This window comes from Podarcis liolepis (assembly GCF_965112155.1).
Source record: "Podarcis liolepis genome assembly, chromosome: 15".
NCBI lineage: Eukaryota > Metazoa > Chordata > Lepidosauria > Squamata > Lacertidae > Podarcis > Podarcis liolepis.
Genome location: NC_139566.1, coordinates 38,845,551 through 38,869,616, shown reverse-complemented (window position 1 = coordinate 38,869,616; position 24,066 = coordinate 38,845,551). Strand labels below are relative to the sequence as shown.

The 24,066-nt window shown below is 45.9% G+C and overlaps 1 protein-coding gene across 3 annotated transcripts in view; it reads left to right on the top strand.

Annotated features, from left to right (window-relative positions):
- The window catches only part of ADGRD1 (adhesion G protein-coupled receptor D1), a 283,150-nt gene that overhangs the window by 126,727 nt on the left and 132,357 nt on the right, over window positions 1-24,066 (top strand). For all 3 annotated transcript variants that reach the window (XM_083476427.1, XM_083476426.1, XM_083476428.1), the window contains 2 exons: window positions 5,319-5,392; window positions 13,184-13,307. In XM_083476427.1, coding sequence (XP_083332553.1) covers window positions 5,319-5,392; window positions 13,184-13,307 — 198 coding nt within the window. The remainder of the gene's footprint in view (window positions 1-5,318; window positions 5,393-13,183; window positions 13,308-24,066) is intronic.

Here is a 24,066-nt window from a genome sequence, read left to right as displayed (position 1 = left end):
CACTGCCTTATACTTATGCATTTGGTTGAAAAATATAGATCTCAAAGGCAATCTAAGATATATGCTGCTTTTGTAGATTTTCGTGGTGCATTCGACTCAATTGACCGCCCAAAGCTGTGGAGGAAACTCGCAGAACTAAAAATTGATCAGCGCTTATTGATTCTAATACAAAATCTATACTCTTCCAATGTCTGTCAAGTCAAACTTAACACCATAGGTCATCTTTCATCAGACATCCCAATCTCGAAAGGGGTAAAACAAGGATGTATTCTTGCCCCCTTTTTATTTAACTTATTCTTATCAGACTTGCCAGATCACCTTCAAAAAATAGAATCACATGCCCCTAAACTTAATCAGAAACCAGTTCCTCTCTTATTATACGCAGACGATGCAGTCCTACTATCATTAACGAGCTTGGGTCTGAAACGTCTTATATCTTCTCTGACCCTTTACTGCGAATCTAATAAACTCTCTATAAATTACGAGAAGACAAAAATTTTGGTCTTCTCAAATGGTTGGAAACTAGAGAAATGGAAAATAAGAGGGCAAGAAATCCAACAAGTAAAAATCTATAGGTATCTGGGAATCTTATTCCAGAGCAATCTAGGGTGGGCAAGTCATCGCACAAATGCCATAAAACAGGCAAAGTGCACCTCATCAGCAGTTGCCCGTTTTTATTATCAGAAAGGTAATCAATTTATTCCTGCGGCCAATCAGATTTTTCAAACAAAAGTGCAAGCCCAGATATTCTATGGAATCCCGCTATGGATTCAAGCATATAACAGTGATTTAAATAAGATTCACTCCAGCTTTCTGAGACGTATTCTTGGACTCCCAGCTGCGATCAAATATGAAACAATGTGTGCAGAAATAGGCATACACACAATGGAATACTGGGCCTGGTCCATCTCAATAAAGTATTGGTTACGCTGCCATTTTCGCTGCTCTCCATCAAGCCTGCTCGCTGATCTGCTCAAAGACTCCTATAAATCAAGATGGTATCAGTACCTCGAAAAAAAGATTGAATCCTTAGGCATCGAGCTGGAGCCCCTGTATAATTCTAGTGAGCAATACATTTTCCATAATATCCTAGCTAGACTAAAGGATGTGGAGAGACAAAATATTATGGCAGCTGTAAACAAAATTTGCTCCCCCATATTCTATGATTTAAATATCTTAGATAGCAGAGTCAATTACGTCACTAAATTAATAATCCCAGCCCAACGTAGGGCTTTTATGCTGGCCCGGTTGAATGTCTTTCCCTCAGCATTTGTCAGGGGAAGATATCAAAACATCCCTAGAAACAAGAGATTCTGCAGATGCTCTATGAATGTCCCGGACACTGTAGAGCATATTCTCTTTCATTGCCCATTGTACAGTACGCTCCGTCAACACGTGCTGTCCCCTCTTTTGGGTGGTCTGGAACCCCAGCAAGGTGAATGTGCGGGATTCTGCCTATCCGACGTTGACCAAAGGGTAACGGCGGGGGTAGCCGAGTTTTTGGCTGCAGTCCTCCAAGGAGCAGGTTAACAAGGAAAACCACTGATTTTATATGTATATATATATATATGATTGTAGCCAACTGCTGCCTTTTTATATATATTTCAAGGCTTTTACATGTTATTTTCCTTCTTACGGTTTTTATTTGCATAATGCCTAATAAAGGTTTGATTTCATTCAAGTCTGTGTCCTAGCAAGAAAGGAGGCTTTTTCTTGTTCAAAGGAGGCGTACAAAAATGGAAGTCCATATTCCCATCCTGCTTTTATGAACATCCCTTCTGAGCTTGGAAATGGTCACAGAGACTTCTGTTCTGCATGTTCTGCACCAGCAATTTGTTCTTCTTTTGTAGCCAGCTAGATGGCTCTGTTTATCGATGCATGAAGCCCTATGATCCTGTATGCTTCAGGATATACGCTTCGCAGAGCACCCTCGGCACTTTGACTGTCACCTTCTAACCTCTTTGCTTGTGCTTCGTATGACTTACGACAAACAAGCTTATATGATAGTAGAGGACTGAATTGCATGAGGAGCAGGACTCACTGGATGTTCTACATTGCTGGAGGGCACCATAATGGACCACAAGGAAGGAATTGGGCACCTGAATGCTCCTTGCATTAAAAAGAAAAGAAAACTGCTGCACAAATTAGATTTCCCATCTTTCTTATCTATCCCTGTTAGTTTGCAGAGGGAGCTTGTAATAATTGGACCAAAATGCAACAAATTCAAGCATGTGGAAGTTTGCACATATTTAAGTTACCCCTTAAAAAGCGGAGACATCACCTTGCCAACAAAGGTCTGTATAGTTAAAGCTATGGTTTTGCCAGTAGTGATGTATGGAAGTGAGAGCTGGACCATAAAGAAGGCTGATTGCCGAAGAATTGATGCTTTTGAATTCTGGTGCTGGAGGAGACTCTTGAGAGTCCCATGGACCTATCTATTCTTAAGGAAACCAGCCCTGAGTGCTCACTGGAAGGACAGATCGTGAAGCTGAGGCTCCAATACTTTGGCCACCTCATGAGAAGAGAAGACTCCCTGGAAAAGACCCTGATGTTGGGAAAGATGGAGGGCACAAGGAGAAGGGGACGACAGAGGACGAGATGGTGGGACAGTATTCTCGAAGCTACCAGCATGAGTTTGACCAAACTGCGGGAGGCAGTGGAAGACAGAAGTGCCTGGCGTGCTCTGGTCCAGGGGGTCACGAAGAGTCGGACACGACTAAACGACTAAACAACAACAACAAGTTACCCCAAAGGAGGCTATAGTCAGAAATAACAGCAGCATCTCTCTAATCATCAATATAGGCTTAAAATGAAACAACTCTCCACTTATGAATTTGTGTGTCGTTCTAGTTGGAAGGGGCTAAACTGATTGAGGGATGCCTTTATGGCTGAACATTGGTTTGTTTTCCCATGAAAAAAGGTTTGACTCCTTGAGGTCTGCCAAGGACTTTCGTTTGGAGGGGTTGAAAGTGCAGCTGCATTCCTTTGCTTTGCAAAAACAATTTTGCTACGATACATAATGAAAAATACAGCCCACCTGATCTTGGTTATGTTCTTTCCAGATTCTTGTTTTGAAATTAAAGAGTTATTTGGAATGGTTATGTAATCATGCAATTATTGCTGTACTTCTGTATCAAATCACTTTTTTTTTTTTAAAGAGCTAAGTAAATGGAATTCTCCTAAAGTGCTTTTCCTCCAGTAGATTGCAGACACAATATGTGTAAATTTATATTGATTGCTATACTTAAGAGAACATGATATCAGGCTCTGTCTCATGGCTAATCTTCTTGTACAAAGAAAAAACAAAGATTCCAACTGAGAAAATTTTGGGGAAATGTTAAATTTAGAAATGTTTGAGCTATGTAGGGTGGATTGCTCACTGGGAGCCAGGGAAAGCATGATCTTTGAGAACAACATCTGAAACAATTGTGTACGGGGGAGGAATCCACTCAGTCCACTTTTTGAAACAGATTGGCTTGATTTCATGTTCCAGAACTTGTTTGCAGATCAAAATAAAACCGTTTATGCAGCTCTCCCATTTTTGCAGTGTAGTTTTGGTCCCATAACTGCATAAAATATTTTACATTTTGCACATAGATGCATATGTAAATACATATTGTATATTTTTTTAAAATGTGCTTTTAAGGAGAAAATTGCCTTGGAATGCATTGAAAAATGTGTGCTTAAATAAATGTTTTAATCTGTTTCCCCCCAGTATAACCACACAAGATGTCCCATGCAATAAACATACCCCTGCCCCTCATGACAACAAGATACAGAGATCAGACAAATATATCCCACCACAAGTGAATGTGCATGTTGCATGTTGGCCACTCACTGCTTCCACAGTGGGCAACGATTCATAGCCCATCATGCTCCAGCATCACCCGTGGCAGCCAGAGCACATTCATTCACTGTCCATTGGTGGGGGAATTCCCCTTGGCCGGTGTGATTGAGGGGCTGTCTTCCCACCAAAGAGGGCAGCTTCTAACAGGCCAATCAGAGGCTCTGCTTGGAAGGAGTGCCTTGCTGAATGGCTGGGCATATTGCCTTCTATTGAGTCAGACCCATCGTTCTATCTATCTTGGGATATCTGGCCATCAACTGGCTCACTATAGTCTATTCCAGACATGTCCAACCGGTCAACCGCGATCTACAGGTGGTCGATCGTGGTCGATCGTGGGATCCTTATTGATCATGGGATTAATTGAATTGGGCAATTAATCTATCTGCCTCCCACTCCCCTTGCTCTGTGTCATGTGGACAGTCGTTTGGCGTCTGCTGCTGGTGATTGGGGATGCGATAGTTGGCTTTAGGGCTGCGTGACTTTCTAAGCAGTGTTATGGCGAGCAAGTTATGGCATCTCCCCTTAAAAGAAGCTCAACAATTCTGGGCAATCCTCCCCCCCCCCAAAAAAGCTCAACAAACAACTCTGGGAATCCTCCCCTTCCACCCACCCACCCACCCACACTCCTCCTCCCTCCAATGACAATGGGTAGCTCACCGCCAGTTTTTTTATATATATATACTGGGAATAGAGCACAGCCTCTTGGGAGTTGGATGTGCCTGGTCTATTCCAACTGGAAGCAGTTCTTGGGGGTTTCAGCCAAGGGCCATCTCCAGCCTTACCTGGAGATGCTGAAGGTTGAACCTGGGACTTTGTGCATGAAAACCAGATACTGTTCCACTGAGCCATGTCCCTCCTTTGAGCATTGAAATATACTCAGAGTCGCAAAGTGATTTCATGCTCTTTATTCAGCTCATAGTGGTGAGGAGGAATGAATGAAAGTCCCCTCACAGTATCTGCTTTATATACATTATTTACACAATGGGCTGCACATGATTGGCTAATCCCAGAATTCTACTGTAAGCCAATCAGGTTGTGGATTCACTTCTATCTGGAGCAGGATTGGGTGGTTCCTGCCAACCAATCATACTGCTGCATTGTTCTAGGACCAATCAGACTGCTGCATTCTGAATCCTATTGTTCTAGGACCAATCAGACTGCTGCATTCTGAATCCTATTGTTCTAGGACCAATCAGACTGCTGCAATTTGGATCCTATTGTTCTAGGACCACTCAGACTGCTGCAGTTTGGATCCTATTGTTCTAGGACCACTCAGACTGCTGCAGTTTGGATCCTATTCAACTCAGTACATCCCAATGCAAGCCAGTCCCTTGGGGTGACTTTGGATGCCATCCAAAGTCTCCAAAAGGAACTTTTTGGGGCGCCAGCCAACATCTTGTCTCTACCCATGGTAGACTCCAGTGTGTCCTGGTTATCCTTTTGTTTACATGTCTTCTTTCTTTCCTTTCAGACTGCTCCCCAATACAGCCAAGTCATGAACGAAAGCAACCAAGTGAACTTTTACTGTGCCTTTTTGGATTACAGGTGCGTGACGTAGTTCTGTATTTGATCAGAGGACTGAGTCCTTTAAATAATAATAATAAAAATGGCTACAGTACCAGAGAACTACTTTGCCCCACCCTCCCCTCCGTGTTAGGTTCATGGGAACAGTCAAAACAATGAAATCATGGGCAATAAAATGAAGACGGATTACTCGCCCCATTACTAAACTAAGTAAAGGGATTTCTTACTCACATCTGGATTTTAAAAAAGGGAAGCTGGAGCACATTTCTGAACGATAAAGCCCACCATACGGATTAGAATGCTAATCATCCTTTGGAACAGTTCTCCAGAATCCGTTCCCGCATTGAGATTGAAATTCAGGACAAAACTGATCATGTTTTCAGAAGGCCAGCCATTGTGGTTCAAGGGAAGCTGTGCAAGCTACATCTCTCCCCCCCCCCCAGCCTAAAGAAAGTTCTTTTAGCTTGATTGACAAGTTATCCCCTTCCTGTGATTTTTTTTCCTCCTTTCGGTGCCACTCAAAATGTAGCTAAAGGGTGGCTAAAATTGTAAATCGTTGTAGCCCTGTGACCTGCTAGTAAAGAGTGGGTAATAAATGAGATGGGCATGATGACAGTGATGATAATACAGGATAATAGAGCAAGAAATGATGGAAGTCTTCAGTTTGAATAACACTGCTAAGATAATTTTATTCTGTTTATTATTTTTAAAGCCAGTTTTATTGCTGTTTTAATTGCATATGTTATACCAGTTTATGTAAACTGCTTAGATACAGTATGTTTGATAAAGCAATACAATCTGGAATAGTAGTAGTAGTAGTAGGAATAGTAGTAGTAGTAGTAGTAGTAATAATAATAATAATGATAAATAATAATTAATAAACCACCATACATGGCCTTAGGCAGGCCATTTTCTATCCATCTCAGTCTTCCCTCCTGCTTTCTGCAATACAGTGGTGCCTCGCAAGACGAAAAGAATTCGTTCCACGATTCTTTTTGTCTTGCGATGTTTTTCGTCTTGCGAAGCACGGTCCGTCACAACTGCGCCTCTTCAAGCGGCTTTAAAAAAAAAGTGCAAGACGTTTTCGTCTTGCGAAGCAAGCCCATAGGGAAAATCGTCTAGCAAAGCAACGCAAAACCCTTTCACCTAGCGAGTTTTTCGTCTTGCGAGGCATTCGTCTTGCGGGGCACCACTGTATGGGGAGATAATGCAATTTGCTTAATAAGGTTGTTGTAAGAAGGGGCGGAGGAAGGGGGGACCGGTGGGAGCGGGCCACCCCAGGTGTCACCACTGAGGGGGGTGGCAAAATGCCAGGTGGCACTCACCACAAGGCCTGCAGCATGCCCGAGCCATGCATCTCTCCCGGGAGTGACGCAGTGGCTTGGGTGCCCGCAGGCTCCGTGCTGCCCCAAACAGTCCGTCCGCTGCCTCCCCCTCAGCTGTAGGGCGGCTGAGTGGGAGGAGGCAGGCAGACTCCTCGGAGGCCCCACAGAGCATCCTGCCCTGGCTGGCCCCGCCCCCGCAGGCAGCTGGCCCCGCCCCTGGGCGCAGGGCATGCGTGCCACCCCAGGCGCCCGATCAGATTGCTCCGCCACTGGTTGTAAGTAGGGGTTGCAGTTACATAATGCAGGTGTAGCACTTTGCATAACTGAAAGCTTGATACAAAAGGAAGTATTACAGTGGTGCTCCGCAAGACGAATGCCTCGCAAGACGGAAAACTCACTAGACGAAAGAGTTTTCCGTTTTGGAGGTGCTTCGCAAAACGAATTTCCTATGGGCTTGCTTCGCAAGACGATAATGTCTTGCGAGTTCCTGCTGGTTCCCCCTCTTTTTCTAAGCCACTAAGCTGTTTATCAGCTGATCCGATCAGCAGAGAAGCCGCTAAAAGCCGCTAATAGCGCTAATCCTTTAATCCGTCAATGGGCTTGCTTTGCAAGACGACAAAACCGCTAGACAAAGAGAATCACAGAACGGATTCTTTTCGTCTTGCGAGGCACCACTGTATTGATTGCATTACACCCAGAGAGCAACCCTTCAACAACAGTGGTGCACAATTAGTTCAATTGTTAATTTGCATATTCAGTCCTCAGCAAAGAGTAACATATTTGTGCCATTAGCATAGCATATGGCAGATGCTGAGCTTTGTTTTTGCAATACTTTAAGGTGGCTGATATACACAATCAACAAAGCTTTCTTTTTACCCCAGAGTTGGCTTTCTGACAGCAGGGCCTGCTTATGTACAGTGGGAATTGCAGCATGTTTGAGCTGCACCTTCACGCCAGTGGATTGTTGCTGACTCCCTCTTTACTGTGATATAAAGGCACACAGTACAGTGGTACCTCGGGTTACAGATGCTTCAGGACCAGGTGCGCAGCCTGGGAGTCATTTTGGACTCACAGCTGTCCATGGAGGTGCAGGTCAATTCTGTGTCCAGGGCAGCTGTCTACCAGCTCCATCTGGTATGCAGGCTGAGACCCTACCTGCCGGCGGACTGTCTGGCCAGAGTGGTGCATGCTCTAGTTATCTCTCGCTTGGATTACTGCAATGCGCTCTACGTGGGGCTACCTTTGAAGGTGACCCGGAAACTACAGTTAATTCAGAATGCGGCAGCTAGACTGGTGACTGGGAGCGGCCGCCGAGACCACATAAAGACCTACACTGGCTCCCAGTATGTTTCCGAGCACAATTCAAAGTGTTGGTGCTGATCTTTAAGGCCCTAAATGACCTCAGCCCAGTATACCTGAAGGAACGTTTCCACCCCCATCTTTCTGCCTGGACACTGAGGTCCAGAGCCGAGGGCCTTCTGGTGGTTCCCTCACTGCGAGAAGTGAGGTTACAAGGAACCAGGCAGAGGGCCTTCTCGGTAGTGGCACCCGCCCTGTGGAACTCCCTCCCACCAGATGTCAAAGAGAAGAACAAGTACCAGACTTTTAGACGACATCTGAAGGCAGCCCTGTTTAGGGACTCTTTTAATGTTTAACAGACCACTGTATTTTAATACTTTGTTGGAAGCCGCCCAGGGAGGCTGGGGAGACCCAGCCAGATGGGTGGGGTATAAATAATATATTATTATTATTATTATTATTATTATTATTATTATTATTATTATTATTATTATTATTACAGACGCTTCAGGTTACAGACTCCACTAACCCAGAAATATTACCACGGGTTAAGAACTTTGCTTCAGGATGAGAACAGAAATCGTGCTCTGGTGGCGCGGCGGCAGTGGGAGGCCCCATCAGCTAAAGTGGTGCTTCAGGTTAAGAGCAGTTTCAGGTTAAGAACAGACCTCCAGAACGAATTAAGTTCTTAACCCGAGGTACCACTGTCCAGCTGCCTTCATGAAGCTAAGCCAAATTTGTTCTCTGCTTCAATGGGAGGCCACTTGGGAACCAAGTATCAGGTGATGGGAAAGACCCCACTCTTCCCGAGACCTTGAAGAGCTGCTGCCAGTCAGAGTAGACATTAGTGGTCCAGATGGGCCAAGAATTTGGCCTGGCATAGGACAGTGTCCTGTGCTCCAAGGTGAATTGACTTCTATGGAAGCAAGGTAGGCTATCAGGTTGGCCACTGTCAGGGAACTGACATCGGAGCGAGAGGCGAAGGGGAGGCTCCCAGATGATGCTGGCGAAGGACCCAGCAGCAGGGGGAGAAACAGCTCAGTAGAGGGGGAAGCTAATCAGCGCAACACCAGGGATAAAGGGGGGCAGATGGGGGAAGTGGAGAGAGGGCTCCAGGACTCTTCACTGGACATCAGTGAGGAGAGCCCAGGTCCTCTGCTACCCACGCCTTCCCTGCGCAGAAGACTCCCGCGCAGTGAGAGGAAGGGGAGACTGGGTGTCAAACAACTTTTATGTTGGAAGAGGCTCAAGAAACGCCCACTGACGGATTCTGCCAGTGACTGAGACAGTCACAATGAGAAGGGGCTGCACAGTCAGAAAGTTTTAGCAAGGCAAATTAGCCGAGAAAGGCACCAGTTTACGCACGAGTAACTCATACCCATTACAGCCACCATGAGAAAAGGATGGTGGACCAGATGGATCATTAGCCTAGGGTTGCCATACATCTGGGATATGGCAACCCTACATTAGCCTGATTTAGCAGGCTCTTCATATGTAACTAAAGGGATCCTCTAGCTTCAGCCACTTGTAGCAACTGCTGACCACTACAGGGACATAGAGTGTTATTTGCCTGTGTATCTCACTAAGAACGTAAGAACAGCCCTGCTGGATCAGACCAAAGGTCTATCCCATTCAGTATTGTGTTCTCACAGTATCCAGCCAGATGTCTTGGGGGAACCCTGAAGGAGGACCCGGGTGCAACACCCTCCCCACTTGCAATTCCCAGTAACTGGTAATCAGAGGCAGGAGCTCACCCCATCGCATGGATCCGAACTGCCAACCTTCCGATTGGCAAGCCCAAGAGGCTCAATGGTTTAGACCAGGCATAGGCAAACTCCAGCCCTCCGGATGTTTTGGGACTACAACTCCCATCATCCCTGACCACTGGTCCTGTTAGCTAGGGATGATGGGAGTTGTAGTCCCAAAACATCTGGAGGGCAGAGTTTGCCTGGTTTAGACCACAGTGCCTAGCAGTTCAAAAGCATACCAGTGCAAGTAGATGAATAGGCACCACTGCGGCTGGAAGGCGAATGGCATTTCCAAGCACTCTGGCTTCCATCACGGTGTCCCGTTGTGCCAGAAGTGGTTTAGTCATGCTGGCCACATGACCCGGAAAGCTGTCTGCGGACAAACGCCGGCTCCCTCGTCCTGAAAAGCGAGATGAGCGCCACAACCCCATAGTCGCCTTTGACTGGACCTAACCTCCCAGGGGTCCTTTACCTTTTTACCTAATCAGAAGCACATTGGAGGTAGAACATGACCAGCATGGCCAGCAGCCAACGAGCCACTGATATTTTTATACTACACGAATTATGAGGCAAATGTGTCAACCAGCCAGCTTAGATATCTTTTAAATTCAGGTTATCTGTCCTTTGGACACACTAAGATCCTGGGGGATGGGGGGGGTGGAATCCTTGCTGTGCTGCAATAACAGGTTTAGGTTGCCAATGCACACACACACTGTTCTGTCCTTCTGTGGTTCGTCTCCCCCCTTTTTTTCTTTTGGGGCAGTTTTAATGATGGAAAGTTACCCTGGGATGCTTTGCCTTCCTTTCTTCGGAGAGCTCTGCAGGGGCCGATCTCTTCCAATTTAAAAAGCTCGTTTCCTTTTGAAACTTCAGCAGTGAGCTCACCTGCATATTTATGGCAGACTCCTGTTGTGCTCACTTTATGAGGCAACTTTTGATAGAGGTGTATAAAATTATGCATAGTTTGGAGAAAGTGGATAGGAGAAGTATCCCCCCACATGCTTTCTCATAATACTAGGGCATATCCAATGAATGTTTGATGACACATGACAGACAATAAGAAGTACTTCTTTACACAGGACGCAGGTGGCACTGTGGTCTAAACCACAGAGCCTAGGGCTTGCTGCTCGGAAGGTGGGTGGTTTGAATACCCACGACGGGGTGAGCTCCCGTTGCTTGGTCCCTGCTCCTGCCAACCTAGCAGTTCGAAAGCATGTCAACGTGCAAGTAGATAAATAGGTACTGCTCCAGTGGGAAGGTAAGCAGCGTTTCCGTGCACTGCTCTGGTTCGCCAGGAGTGGCTTAGTCATGCTGGCCACATGACCCGGAAGCTGTACTCCAGCTCCTTTGGCCAATAAAGTGGGATGAGCACCGCAACCCCAGAGTCATCAGCGACTGGACCTAATGGTCAGGGGTCCCTTTACCTTTACCTTTACTTTACACAGGAAATAGTTGAACTATGGAATTGGCTTCATGAGAAGTGGTGATGGCCACTCACTTAGATGGCTTTAAAAGAGGATCAGGCAGTTTCATGGAGGGCAAGGCTATCAGTGGCCACTAGCCACAATGGCAATGGCCTGCCTCTGCTATTGGAGGCAGCGCACCTCTGAATACCAGTCGCCAGGAATCACAAGTGGGGAGACCGCTGTTGCACTCTGGCTCCACTTGCTATGGGCATCTGGTTGGCTAATGTGAGAACAAAGTATTAGTCTCTAGATGGGTCCTTGTCCCGATCCACCAGGATTATTATTTTTTTTAATGAAACACATGTTCTGGTCTGTATCCATTGTTATTCATATTCTGAACACACCTGATGAAATTAATGAACATGACTAACTTGGGTCCATTAATTACAATAGGTCTACTTAGTTGGATGCAAATTTCTCTTTCTTTTTGGATTTGGGTAAAGAATCAAATGTGCACTAAACTTTAGGCTGCTGGCATTTACAGAACAATTTATTACAATTTTGCCTTATGATCGAATGAGCTTTACGGATGTACAGTCGAGGAGATGTACATCTGTCTATATTAACTGCTCCAAGACTGTAGAATGAAGGCAAGGATAGAGATGCTGTGCAACTGCAATAACACCAGAATGCAATTGCTGTAGCTGCTTTGTGCAGTTGCAATTACTGTAGGATGATCTCACCTGAAAAATGCATAGCTTCCCTTTCTTCGTGGGCTGTAGAAGGGGTTGCAAAACTCACATCTTTTCAACTGGGCTGGCTTATCCATGAGTTTTCTTGCTGGAACACCATTTTATCTTCTGTGCTTTGTTTTATATTGTGTTTTAATCCAGTGTTCTTCAACCTTGAATCCCCAGATGTTGTTGGACAGCAGATCCCATCACCCATGACTTTTGGCTAAGCTGGGTGGGGATTATTGCAGTTATAGCCCAACAACATCTGTGAATGCAAGGTTGAAGAGCACTGTTTTCAAACTGCTTGTATGCAGGGGAAAAGAGAACTTTAGAAGCTATCTTATACTGAGCCAGACTATTGGCCCATCAAACATAGTACAATCCATACTGACTGGTGGAAGCTCTTAAAGGCTTCAGACGCGGTTTCCCCCGGTCCTCATTGGAGGTGTGAAGCATTGACCCAAAGACCTTTTGTGTGCAAAACATGCACTAAATGCTCATCCCCTTACTGTTTGTGATAGCCTTTCAAACTACTCTTTTTAGAAAGCTATTGGATCCCACCACTACACTTTTTCTGAAATTAGGAGGAGTCAAGAGGTGGGGTGTGAGGATTTCATTATATCTCTTCCCCACCCATGCGTCATAATTCAAGCAGTGGTGGGTGGCGCTGTGGTCTAAACCACTGAGCTTCTTGGGCTTGTCAATCAGAAGGTCAGCAGTTTGAATCCCCATGATGGGATGAGCTCCCGTTGCTCTGTTCCAGCTCCTGCCAACTTAGCAGTTTGAAAACACACCAGCAGGGGCGGAGCTTCATGCTCAGGCACTGGGGGGGGGGAAGCAGGTAGGGGCAGGGCTGGCATGCATCCTGGGGGTGTGGATTATGCTGCTGGGGGTGGTGCGCTCCCCCTGCACTCCTCTTCCTCTGCCAGTGCATACCAGTGCAAGTAGATAAATAAGTACCTCTGCGGCAGGAAGGTAAACAGTGTTTCCGTGAGGTCTGGCACTCGTCACGGTGTCCCATTGCACCAGAAGTGGTCTAGTCCTGCTGGCCACATGACCCAGAAAGCTGTCTGTGGACATACACTGCCTCCCTCTGCCTGAAAAGCAAAATGAGCACCTCAACCCCATAGTCACCTTTGACTGGACTTAACTGTCCAGGGGTCCTTTACCTTTATCTTAATTCAAGCAGTGGTTTTAAAAACTTAGATTAGATTTTATAAGTGATCTCAAACCTTGGAAAGGCAGTGCAGAAACGTTTCAAAGTAAATAACATGGACACCTATTCTTATGCACTTTTTAGCAATGGAAGTGGTGTTTGGTCTAATGAAGGCTGCGTGCGTGATGAAGGGGATTCCAACTATTCGGTCTGTTTGTGTAACCATCTCACAAACTTTGCCATTTTGATGCAAGTTGTACCACTCAAGGTAAGGATTTTCTTTTTCCCTTAGGCAATTTATATGAAACATTGCGTGTGTGTGTGTGTGTGTTAAAACATTTTGCTATTGAATCTTTGTTTACATTGTATGGCTCTTATTGAAATTTGGTTGGTCCTTCCACATCCCCAAGTTCAAGGTCTGTTTGCAGGGGTGGAAACATGTAAAATAAATAAATTAAGGGGGGAAAAATAAAACAAAAAAATAAATTGTGGCACTTTAAAAGACTTAGAAATTTATTGTGACATAATAGATAGTCTTTGCTGTTTTGCAGGAAGAGACTGACCCCCCCCCCCCCGGAAATAAATATAAAAGAATATACAGAATATTTCCTCCCAAGGTTCAGTTTATCTAGGAAAAATAATGTTAGACTTCTGCCACATGAACAAATTATTGAGAGATAATAGGCATACATTGTGTTTGTGACTTTTGAATGCTTTCCCACATGGAAAGGAAGCCAACTTGAATGAAGAAAGCTAGCACACCAGGGTGAAGGCTCTATTTAACCCTGATGCACTGTTCCTACAAACAGTGAGCTTTTTTACTCAGGGGATGATTCAGAACTGCAATTCCCAATCTACCACCTGAGTTGGTCCAGTTCATAATTCTACCTCCTCCTGCTGCTTAATGCGACTTGAATTTTCGCAGTGGAGATGTGATTCTTCCCATGTTGGCGGTAGGCTTGACCTAATCTCATGAGGTTGATGTTGAGTGGCATTGTTAGATGGGAAGACCTCTGGTTCAACAAGGAAAATAATTGGCCACACCGACTCCAAGGGTTAGTAGGTTATGCAAGAGCCCGAGATGAAATATTTCAACATTGTGCAACCAAGACAACTGGGAATCCAACTCCCGGTGTTGCTTGCCAAAGACCTTGAAGCTGATTGGACTCATTAAGGAAGACGACAGTTACAATTAACAGGGAAAGCTGCAAGCATGAGTAGAAAGATTTCCCCTCCCCGCCAGGGACCATAAAGTACTGGTTTTGCATTTGACTTCTTTCTCGTTGTGCGTGTTTCTGTCCACAGTTCCAGCCCAGTGCATCTCCACTGCCAATGTTTGCATAGTTCCCCAAATTTGTTTTACTCAGGGGGTGGTATTGTGTTTTTTATTATTATTGCAAACACAGCCCCCACAGTGATGAATCTTCCATCCCTTCTTTAACACACTGGCCATAATAATATAAACATGGATTTACAGCAGGCATAGGCAAACTCAGCCCTCCAAATGTTTTGGAACTACAACTCCCATCATCCCTAGCTAACAGGACCAGTGGTCAGGGGTGATGGGAGTTGTAGTCCCAAAACCATCTGGAAGGCCGAGTTTTCCTATGCCTGATTCACAGCCATGAGCCACAGGGCTGGCTCTATTATTAGGCAGAGTGAGATGGGTGTCTCAGGTGGCTGACACAGGCAGCAAAGCATTTTAGGACAGAGCTGTATGTGCCTGCCATAAACCTCCGCTGGCCTGGTGTTTTCAGCTGCAGTGGAGGATGCTGTTTAGGGTGCTAAATGGTGAGGAACGATGGGAGTTGTATTCCAGCAACATCTGGAGGGCCACAGGTTCCCCATCTCTGATTTAGAAGATTGCTAAAGGTGCTTCCTTAGTGGCTAGAACATATTGCTGAAGTGAGTGGTGGGTGGTCTAGTAGACACATCTACCAGGCACTGGGGCAAAGGATATCAGGGTTCTGTTGCCTGTATATTGGTAGAGGGCTCTTGAAATCCCAGCTAGCAGGCCAGTGTGCCAGTCTATAAGTCAGTTTGAGGTCACGAGGTTCCCAATTCAGGTCACTGAGTGCACACACACACACACATTGCCTGGAAGCTGGTCTGATGTGCTCCAAGATGTGTACTCATAGCAAATCAAACAGTGGTGCAATAAATATGCCCATGACTTGTGAGCCCTGCACTCAGGAAAGCAGGAGTGGGGACATTTTTTCCTGCCGAGGCCAGTGGTGACTGGTGAGACGCAATGAGTGGAAGCCAACAGGAGGTGGCACCAGAACCAATGACAAGGCAGAGCCAACTAATTCTAGCTTTGACCCCTTCTTCCTCCCTGCCATGCCCTCCAAGGGCAACTGGGACTAATGCAGATGGAGCTGGCAGGCTGTGTCGCCCCCTGGTAAAGGTAAAGAGACCCCTGGCTGTTAGGTCCAGTCGTGCCCGACTCTGGGGTTGTGGCGCTCATCTCTCTTTATTGGCCGAGGGAGCTGGCATACAGTTTCCGGGTCATGTGGCCAGCATGACTAAGCCGCTTCTGGCGAACCAGAGCAGTGCACAGAAACGCCGTTTACCTTCCCGCTGGAGCGGTAACTATTTATCTACTTGCACTTTGACGTGCTTTCGAACTGCTAGGTTGGCAGGAGCAGAGACTGAGCAATGGGAGCTCACTCCATTGTGGCGATTCAAACGCCGACCTTCTGATCGGCAAGTCCTAGGCTCTGTGGTTTAATCCACAGTGCCACCCGCGTCCCTGTCACCCCCTGGACTGGTTGTAAATAAGTAGGTTGCTGCTGGCAAAGAACAGCCTGAGCTTGGCGGGGCAATGCACAGTCCTAATGGCCCAGCCTCCAGTTGCTTACTGGTCAAGGGCCATTTTTAGTCATCTCTTGGGAGTGATGGAAACCTATGGCTGCAATTTAACTGTTTTTAATATTGAATTTAAATTGTTGCAACCTGCCCTGGGACCTGATAGTGAAGGGCAGGTAATAAATTTAATAAATCAACAATAAAGGGTCAGAGCAAAAAGTTGGTATGGCCACCCCTTCTCTTCCCACCTCCCCCTGCTCTCTGCCCCCACTAAGCAATCTACTCAGGGAGGAAGAGATTGCTCTTGCAAGAGATCTGAACTGGTTGCTTGCAGAAGGTTTTGCATGACTCCTCCCAGTGCTGGGTCTTGGGGTCTCAAATTTCAGTGGCATTGTGGGCGAAGCCAATGTTTGGTGCCCCCCCCCCCCGGGCCTCTCACACTCCATTCTAAATAATAGTTGTGGCACCCCCTGTGGCTCCCTTGAGGCTGTGCAGGTGAACTGGTTGCATTCCCCTAAATCTGCCTCGGCTCCCCCTTCCATAATTCCAGCCATTTTGGCTTCCCCTCCCTCCTGCGCTCCTCCTGGGCTTCTCTCCACGTGCGTGAAATTAGGCTGGGGGCCACATGATATTAGGAGAGGGCCTTATGCATTCAGGCTGCCTGTCCCTACACTAACCACAACCACACACACAGCCTCATAACAAGCTCAGCCTGGCTTCCCCCCTCTTCCCTCCACGCCTCGCGCAAGGCATGTTCAGTCACACAGTCAAGAAACCACAGAGAGAAAACCGCTCAGGATCCTGTGACGGATTTGTGAGTCGGTTAACCGCAGTTTTCAACTCCAGCCAGATTGAAGATATTAATACTTGAGATACTTTTTTTTTATTGCGCCTGAGGAACGCAAGGAATGGAAAACTCAAAACAGGGCGAGCATTTCTTCATTGCTAGCTTGCTTTTACAGACTCTCCTCTCTTTGGCCAGAACTCTAGATGAAACTACCCAGTTACTCGACATTTCTTTCTTTCTTCAATGTCTTTCCAAGAAATTTTCCTAAAGGGTTTGAGCTTGTCTCACAGTGTTGGAGCAGAAGAGATCGATTTACTTATCGCAATTTACTATTCACAATTTACCCTTACTTCTCAAAAAGGTCAGCTGGGAGGGACACTGCTATAACAGTGTGACTAATAAATATACAGAAATATTTATTCTTCATTCAGCACATGGGCTAATTTATTCATTAAAAGAATAATAATCTGTTTGCCATTTTGCATTGTTGCCTGCCAGTATTCGCTATCTGCAGAGAAATATAAAGAATGCCCAGCTTCTCCATCAAGAGAACACAGAGTCATGCTCCATGCTCCATCATGTAGTTCAGCCTTGATTGCAAGCCTCCCCCCACAATTGCCAGCATATGGGCCTCAATCAGGATTGGGACTATAATAGAGACCTAAGGTTAAACACTCCTTACCGCTTATGCTAGAGTTCTGGTTCCATTCAGGACTTCTGTGCTAGCAATTTGTGAAAGAAAACACATGCTTCAAGGGCTAGAAGAGACTCTTGTCTGAAATCTTGAAGAGCTGCTGCCAGTCAGCGCAGACAATAATAAACTAGACAGTCCAAGGCTCTGACTCAGCATAAGACATCTTCTTGTGTTTCAAAACATAGAGAGGCATCTTGTACCAGGCTCAGGCAATTTGTCTATCTAACCTAGTATTGGCTGACTGGAAGTGGTTCTCTGGCGGGGGCATTTCACATCAGGTGTTACCTGTGGGTTTTTCTTAACTGGAAATTCTGAAGATTGTGCCTAGGACAATCTGCATGCAAGGTATGTGCTCTGCCACTGAGCTATGGGCCATGAAGTGAGGACTTCCCTCACTGGGGATTGTGTGCCTGACTCTCCAAACCTCCCAAGGGCCAGTTCCTGGAGTTCAGCTTGAGTCCTCTCCTCTGCTGCTTCTCTGCCATGGCTTCTGGCAGAGACACTAAGCGAACCTCCTCCTCAGCCCCCCCCCTCTATTTAAAGGTAGCATGACCAGCCACACTAGTTGCCTTGAGGCTTCCCAGCCTCGCTGGAGAGCTTCAGGACCTCAGGAAGTATCTGCATCAACCCTGTTGCCTGTGCAACAGCACAAAGCCATGGAACAAAAGAAGCATCCGCAATAAGAACACATAGAAACAATGTCAAAACATTGTTAAAAATTCATATCCAATACATAAGGTAAAGGTAAAGGGACCCCTGACCATTAGGTCCAGTCGTGACCGACTCTGGGGTTGTGGCACTCATCTCGCTTTATTGGCCGAGGGAGCCAGTGTCCAGCTTCCAGGTCATGTGGCCAGCAGGACTAAGCCGCTTCTGGCGAACCAGAGCAGTGCACGGAAACGGTGTTTACCTTCCCGCCGGAGCGATACCTATTTGTCTACTTGCACTTTGATGTGCTTTCAAACTGCTAGGTTAGCAGGAGCAGGGACCGAACAACAGGAGCTCATTCCGCCGCGGGTATTCAAACCGCCAACCTTCTGATCGGCAAGCCCTAGGCTCTGTGGTTTAACCCACAGGGCCACCAGCACCCCATCCAACACATAGAGTGGGACAAAAGGCTTGTTGAAAAAGGAAGGTCTTCAAAAGGCAATGGAAAGACAATAGAGGAGGCACCCGCCTAATTTATTTATTGCATTTTTACCCCAACTTTCATCCCATCCTCACTGACTCCCCACAACACCTCTGAGAGGTAGATTAGGTTGAGAGGCAGTGTCTGGCCCATGGTCACACAGTGAGGTTCATGGCTATGTGGGCATTTGAACCCTGCCTCCCAAGTCCTACTAGCCACAACACCGAGGGGGAGGTCCAAAGGGTACCTGAGGCCCAATTCTTACATCATACGGAGGGCATCTCCTAATGAGATGGTATCTGTGGGGTGCACTCTCCTGCAGAGCACAATCTTTTATATATTCTGATCTTGAGTTGTATAGAGCTTGAACGTCGCTTGGGAGCTAGCTAACATCCAGTGGTTTGGTGCAAGGGTCAGCTCTGAGAGATCAGCTGAACAAGAAAGCCACAGGTTGAGCTACTCCCTGAGAGCTCTTGAGCCCCTGAGCTCAAAATAGGACACGTGGTCTTGAAGAGTGCGTGGATCACCCAAGTCTCCCTAGCTTTTGCACCTGCGGCCAGAACATTTTCAGTGCTTTCCCACAATTGCAAGTCTTGAAGAATGGCTATTATAAAATAAAATAAAATCTCCAAGTCCCTGTACCAGATACCAGATTCTACAGATAGTACATAGAATTCAGTACATGCAGAACTGGAGAGGGCAAAGTGTTCTGACAGTAAATCAAAGGAACATTTACAACTCAGTGCAATTAATTCTTTTTTTAAAAAAAATCCCCAGCCTTAACTTTTTATATATAAAAAAGAACAGTGGTTTCCTGCTGCTTTCAGAGCTTCCCCACCTTCTAAATAAGGCAAAATCCAAGTTAAAGCACACACCCCAACTTTAACTCCACAGCTCAGTCACTTAACGTAATAGGTGTTAAAAGCATTGAAGGCTGTGTAATAAATTATTGACCATGGTGCACGCACCCCCCCCTGCCCCACTGAGCTTTGCCTGAATTAATAGCTTTGAGACTATCTTGAAAGATGAGGGGTAAATACCTCAAATCGTGTGTGTGTGTGTGTGCATGCCTTGGTTTTTTTTTTTTGAAAGGTCCATCAGCTGGTGATAGCTGCAGAAAAATAGCTCTGGGGTGGTGATGTCAGAAATGGCTGCGTCTCTTCAGCTGCCCCATGTGGCAAATCTTTGAACTGCAGGTGCCTGCTTTTCAGCAATGGACTTCCAGGTCCTGGGCTGACTTTGGCCACCCCAGTCTGGATCTTTCTGGGCAAGAAGGAGTAATAAGAGGACTTCCTGTTCCCGGCTGAGCCTTGCTTTTAAGCAACAAGGTCTTGCTGAACACTGACACGTTCCTGTGCTCTCAGTTGTTCTTCACTTCCCACCTCTCCACCTTCATTTTGTACTTGCTCCTCAGCCCTGGCTTCAGGCGTATTTCTTGACACTGCCTCCTGGTAGGGCTGAATTTGGCAGCATCCCAAAGCAACCTGGGTGTCAAGGGCACTCCACCCCCCCAGCCAAAGGAATGCACACGGCAGATGGTTAACTCTTCAAAGCTGACACAGTTGGTTCTATGGCTCCAAATACCCATGCACACCAGTCTAGCATCTAGGCCATGGGTAGGCAAACTAAGGCCTGGGACCCAGATCCGCCACAATCGCCTTCTAAATCCAGCCTGCAGACTGTCCAGGAATCAGCATGTTTTTACATGAGTAGAATATGTCCCTTTATTTAAAATGCATCTCTGGGTTATTTGTGGGGCATAGGAGTTCGTTCATTTCCCCCCAAAAAAATATAGTCGGACCGGCCCCTTGCTGAAAAAGTTTGCTGAACCCTGATCTAGGCAGTTATTCCCAGGTCTGTGCTCTATGGCACAGTTGCAGCAACAGGGGTCTACTCACCCTCCACCAGCTGTCCCTTGATGGCAGTGGCGTAGCATTGGGGGGTGCAGGAGGGGCCGGCCGCACCGGGCGCAACATCTGGGGGTTAGGGTTAGGGGGTGCAAATCCACGGGTTAGGGGGCGCAAATTACTTGCCTTGCCCCGGGTGCTGACAACCCACGCTACGCCACTGCTTGATGGTCTGTGTGCATGAAGCTGGAGACTATGCCTGCGTGGAAACTGCCTCTGCTCTTCCCGCTTCAGTTCTCTCCTAGTTGAGTGGCAAGGTCCCAAACCCTCCCGAGATGTTAAGTAATAAAGACACATGAGACCAGTATTTTAGGTTACAGAATGTGAGTGGTATTGGCTTAGGCATTGGAAACAAACCAACTATATCTGACCCCTGCCCATCTGCAGGAGTCTTGGAAGGGTTAACCTCCAGTAGGGGGAGCCCTGCTGATGCACATCAACTAGGAACTCCCCCAGGGTCACCGCTAGGGGTCGTGCCATGGCCCTAGCCCCCCCCCCCCGTCTGGGGCTTTGGACAGAGACCACACCCCTCAGATTCCTTTAATGGAATACCCTTGAATTAGGAGGGGTAGGTGATGGTCACTACCTCCCCTCCCCTCCATCCAAATACTCCAATGCTTACCCGCCAAACCTTACAAAGTTGTGACGATTTGCTATGAGGTAGGCGAAAAACCAACTGGCTGGGTGAAATATTCCCAGCCTTAACAGGTTTATCAAGTTTTTGAAGCATGCTAAAAAGGTATGGCGAGTCGAGTAGTAGGCATTCCATTGGCAGCAGGGCAGCACAAAGCCTTGTCTCACAGCAATTCTGCCCAGCAACAAGAAATGTGCTGGACTTGCAAACAGGTCTTGCCCAGATGATAATGGCAGCCAAAAGACAATGGTCTCTTCTTTTCCCTGGCAGATCTCTGTCAAGCCAGTCGCCAAGCAGAGAGGGGAGAGCACACTTTCTTGTTCAGGGACATGCTGTTCTCATAGCTGTCAAACGGTTTATGCCTAAGCTGTGGGCCCAGCAGGGAAACTTTCACCTGAAGAAGACAGTCAATGGCCTTTCTCTTTGGTATGTTGCTACGAGTGCCACCAGAACAGCTGGTGATCACATCCTTGAGCACATCAAAAGGGAACCTGCTTTTTAAGGAACTGTGCCTTGGGCTCTGTAGGGGCCCTGCTATCAACCTGTTTCTCTGCAGGGTTTTTTTTAATAAAAAAAATATATACTTTTGTAATGATTTCTTTTAAGATGACTCAAATGTGAAATCTTTATAATAGCCCTTTTCAATCCAGAATGATTGCATTTATATAAATTATGTGGGCTGAGATTCAAGGCGGCACATCCCATTTCTCCACCTGACGTGAAATGGCAAGGTGCCCTTCTCAACCCCCCCCTTACCTGGGTCATGCGGTGGCACCCAGAAAATGGTGGCTTGTGGAGCTCTTGTTCACAAGTAGAAGGCTGGAGAGCCTCTGGATGTTCTTCCCTTGGGAGATAGGCATAAAGGGACAGATTAGCTCATTTTTCTAAACTGTTGATTGTATACAGTGCTACCTTGGTTCTCAAATGCCTTGGTACTCAAACAACATGGAACCCAAACACTGCAAACCTGGAAGTAAGTTTTCTGGTTTGCGACCTTTTTTGGGAAGCCGAACGTGCTCCGTTTTGAGTGCCACATTTCCTTTTTTAGGTCTGTCTGTTTTTGCTATTTATTTTGTGTTTTTGTCGCTCTTTTTTGTTTTGGTTGTGTGACTGTGTGGAACCAAGTTCAGCTACTGATTGATTGTGTGACTATAGTACATTGTTTATTGCTTTCATTTTATGGATCAGTGGTCTCGTTAGATAGTAAAATTCATGTTAAATTACTGTTCTAGGGGTTGTTTTTAAAAGTCTGGAATGGATTAAACCATTTTGCATTACTTTCTATGGGAAAGTGCGCCTTGGTTTTGGAATGCTTTGGTTTTGGAACCGACTTCCGGAATGGATTAAGTTTGGGAACCAAGGTTCACTGTACTGCTTAGACTTCACTGTACAGCTTGATAATTAAGCCCATCTGTAGGAAAAAAACACTGGTTGTCCCGGAACAGTGTCTGGGTGTTGACTCACGAGTTGATGTTGCTTCTACCAAATACACAAGTGACTGTAAAGAAAAAACTACTTCTGTAATTTATTTGTTTGCTTGTTTATACTCCTTACTGTGGAGCAGTGCCCTTGGTGGTGATGTATTTTTGTGTGACTTTGCATTATTCTGAGTAGGGCTGGGCGATATCTGGTTTTCAACATTGTGATACATCACCAGCTAAACATCACAATATACCAATATATTACGATGTCTGAAATAAGGATGGCAAAGCAGAGGCATTCGCTGGCTTCGCGTTTTTGGCCACATCATGATTTTTGCTGGCGCCTGGTATTGCAATTCGCTGCCCCCTGTGCAGGAGGCAGAAGAGAGCGGAGCTGGCAGAATTAACAGGGGTTGAAGGAATCGAGGGAAGCATTGGCTGGCTTCATGGTTTTCCCCACATTGTGTTTTTTGCATAGCGCTCACACATCATGTTCACAATGTACTGCCAGGTGAAAAATTATGAAACTGGTATCACAATATGGACTTCAAACAGGTTTCAAATGATACCTCACCCTAGTTCTGAGTTGTGATTGAAGGCATGAAGTGTGAGTTTTTAGGGGGAGGGTTATTTTGGTCCCCCCCCTTTGTTTTGAAGAAATCGATACTGAAGCACTTTTTATGGTCTTTGGAATTGTGATGGGAGTTGCTGTCAAAGGGGGAGGAGACAGTTTCCTGACCCAAACCATTGCATGCGCCTATAGTAGCACTTGGGTTCCTGGCATCTATTTGTGCTTGGTCTCCACGTTTTTCAGGATAGCTGGGCTTTGGATCTTACGCTGAGACCAGATCTATGAATTTCAGTTTCTATTGGTTTCAGATTTTTCCAATCTTAAGTTCAGTTTTCTACATTGCTACATTGGTTTGCAATTTTTAAAAGTCCTCATGAAAATTCACCAATAGTTTTGTTCAAATATCTCTTTATATACACATTTCTGTTTTTTACCTAATAGTCACATTTTGGCAATGCATTTCCCCCTAATTCAATACATCTGTGTGGGTTACTTTCACTAACATTAAGATGTATGCATCTTGATGCACATTTTAAACTAGCATTCAGATTTCTGAACACACTACTTACTTGCAGAACTGCATTGCAAAATTTGGAATAGTGCATATTCTGAAGAACGGTTCTTTCAGTTCACTTTTTTTTTTTTGGACAATGTGAATTAGGAATCCATCTGTCAAAAATGGGACTTGCGGGTGGGTGAGCCAGTTCTCCGTTAATTCTTCATCCAGAAAAAGATTCCCTCCCACTCCATTTTATCTAGTCTTTCCCTCCGACTTAAAATCCTAATATTGGTGTTTGTAAACTTCACTGAGAGTCTTTAATTGGCTGAAGAGTGAGATTAAAACAAGCTTTAATCAAACAAATTCCCACTGTCTCTGACCATGCTGATCTATGGTACTCTTGGTTGGATGGTTCTACTTAACAGATCATGCAGTAATCATGCGGGAATGTAATTCGCTTCCACACTGATTTGATTAAGCAGAGTACAGAATCCATGGCAATGACCTATTGGGATTCTTTCCATCTGTATGTTTAGAGAAGCCCCACCTACACATTCTAGCAGCACGTTGACTCACC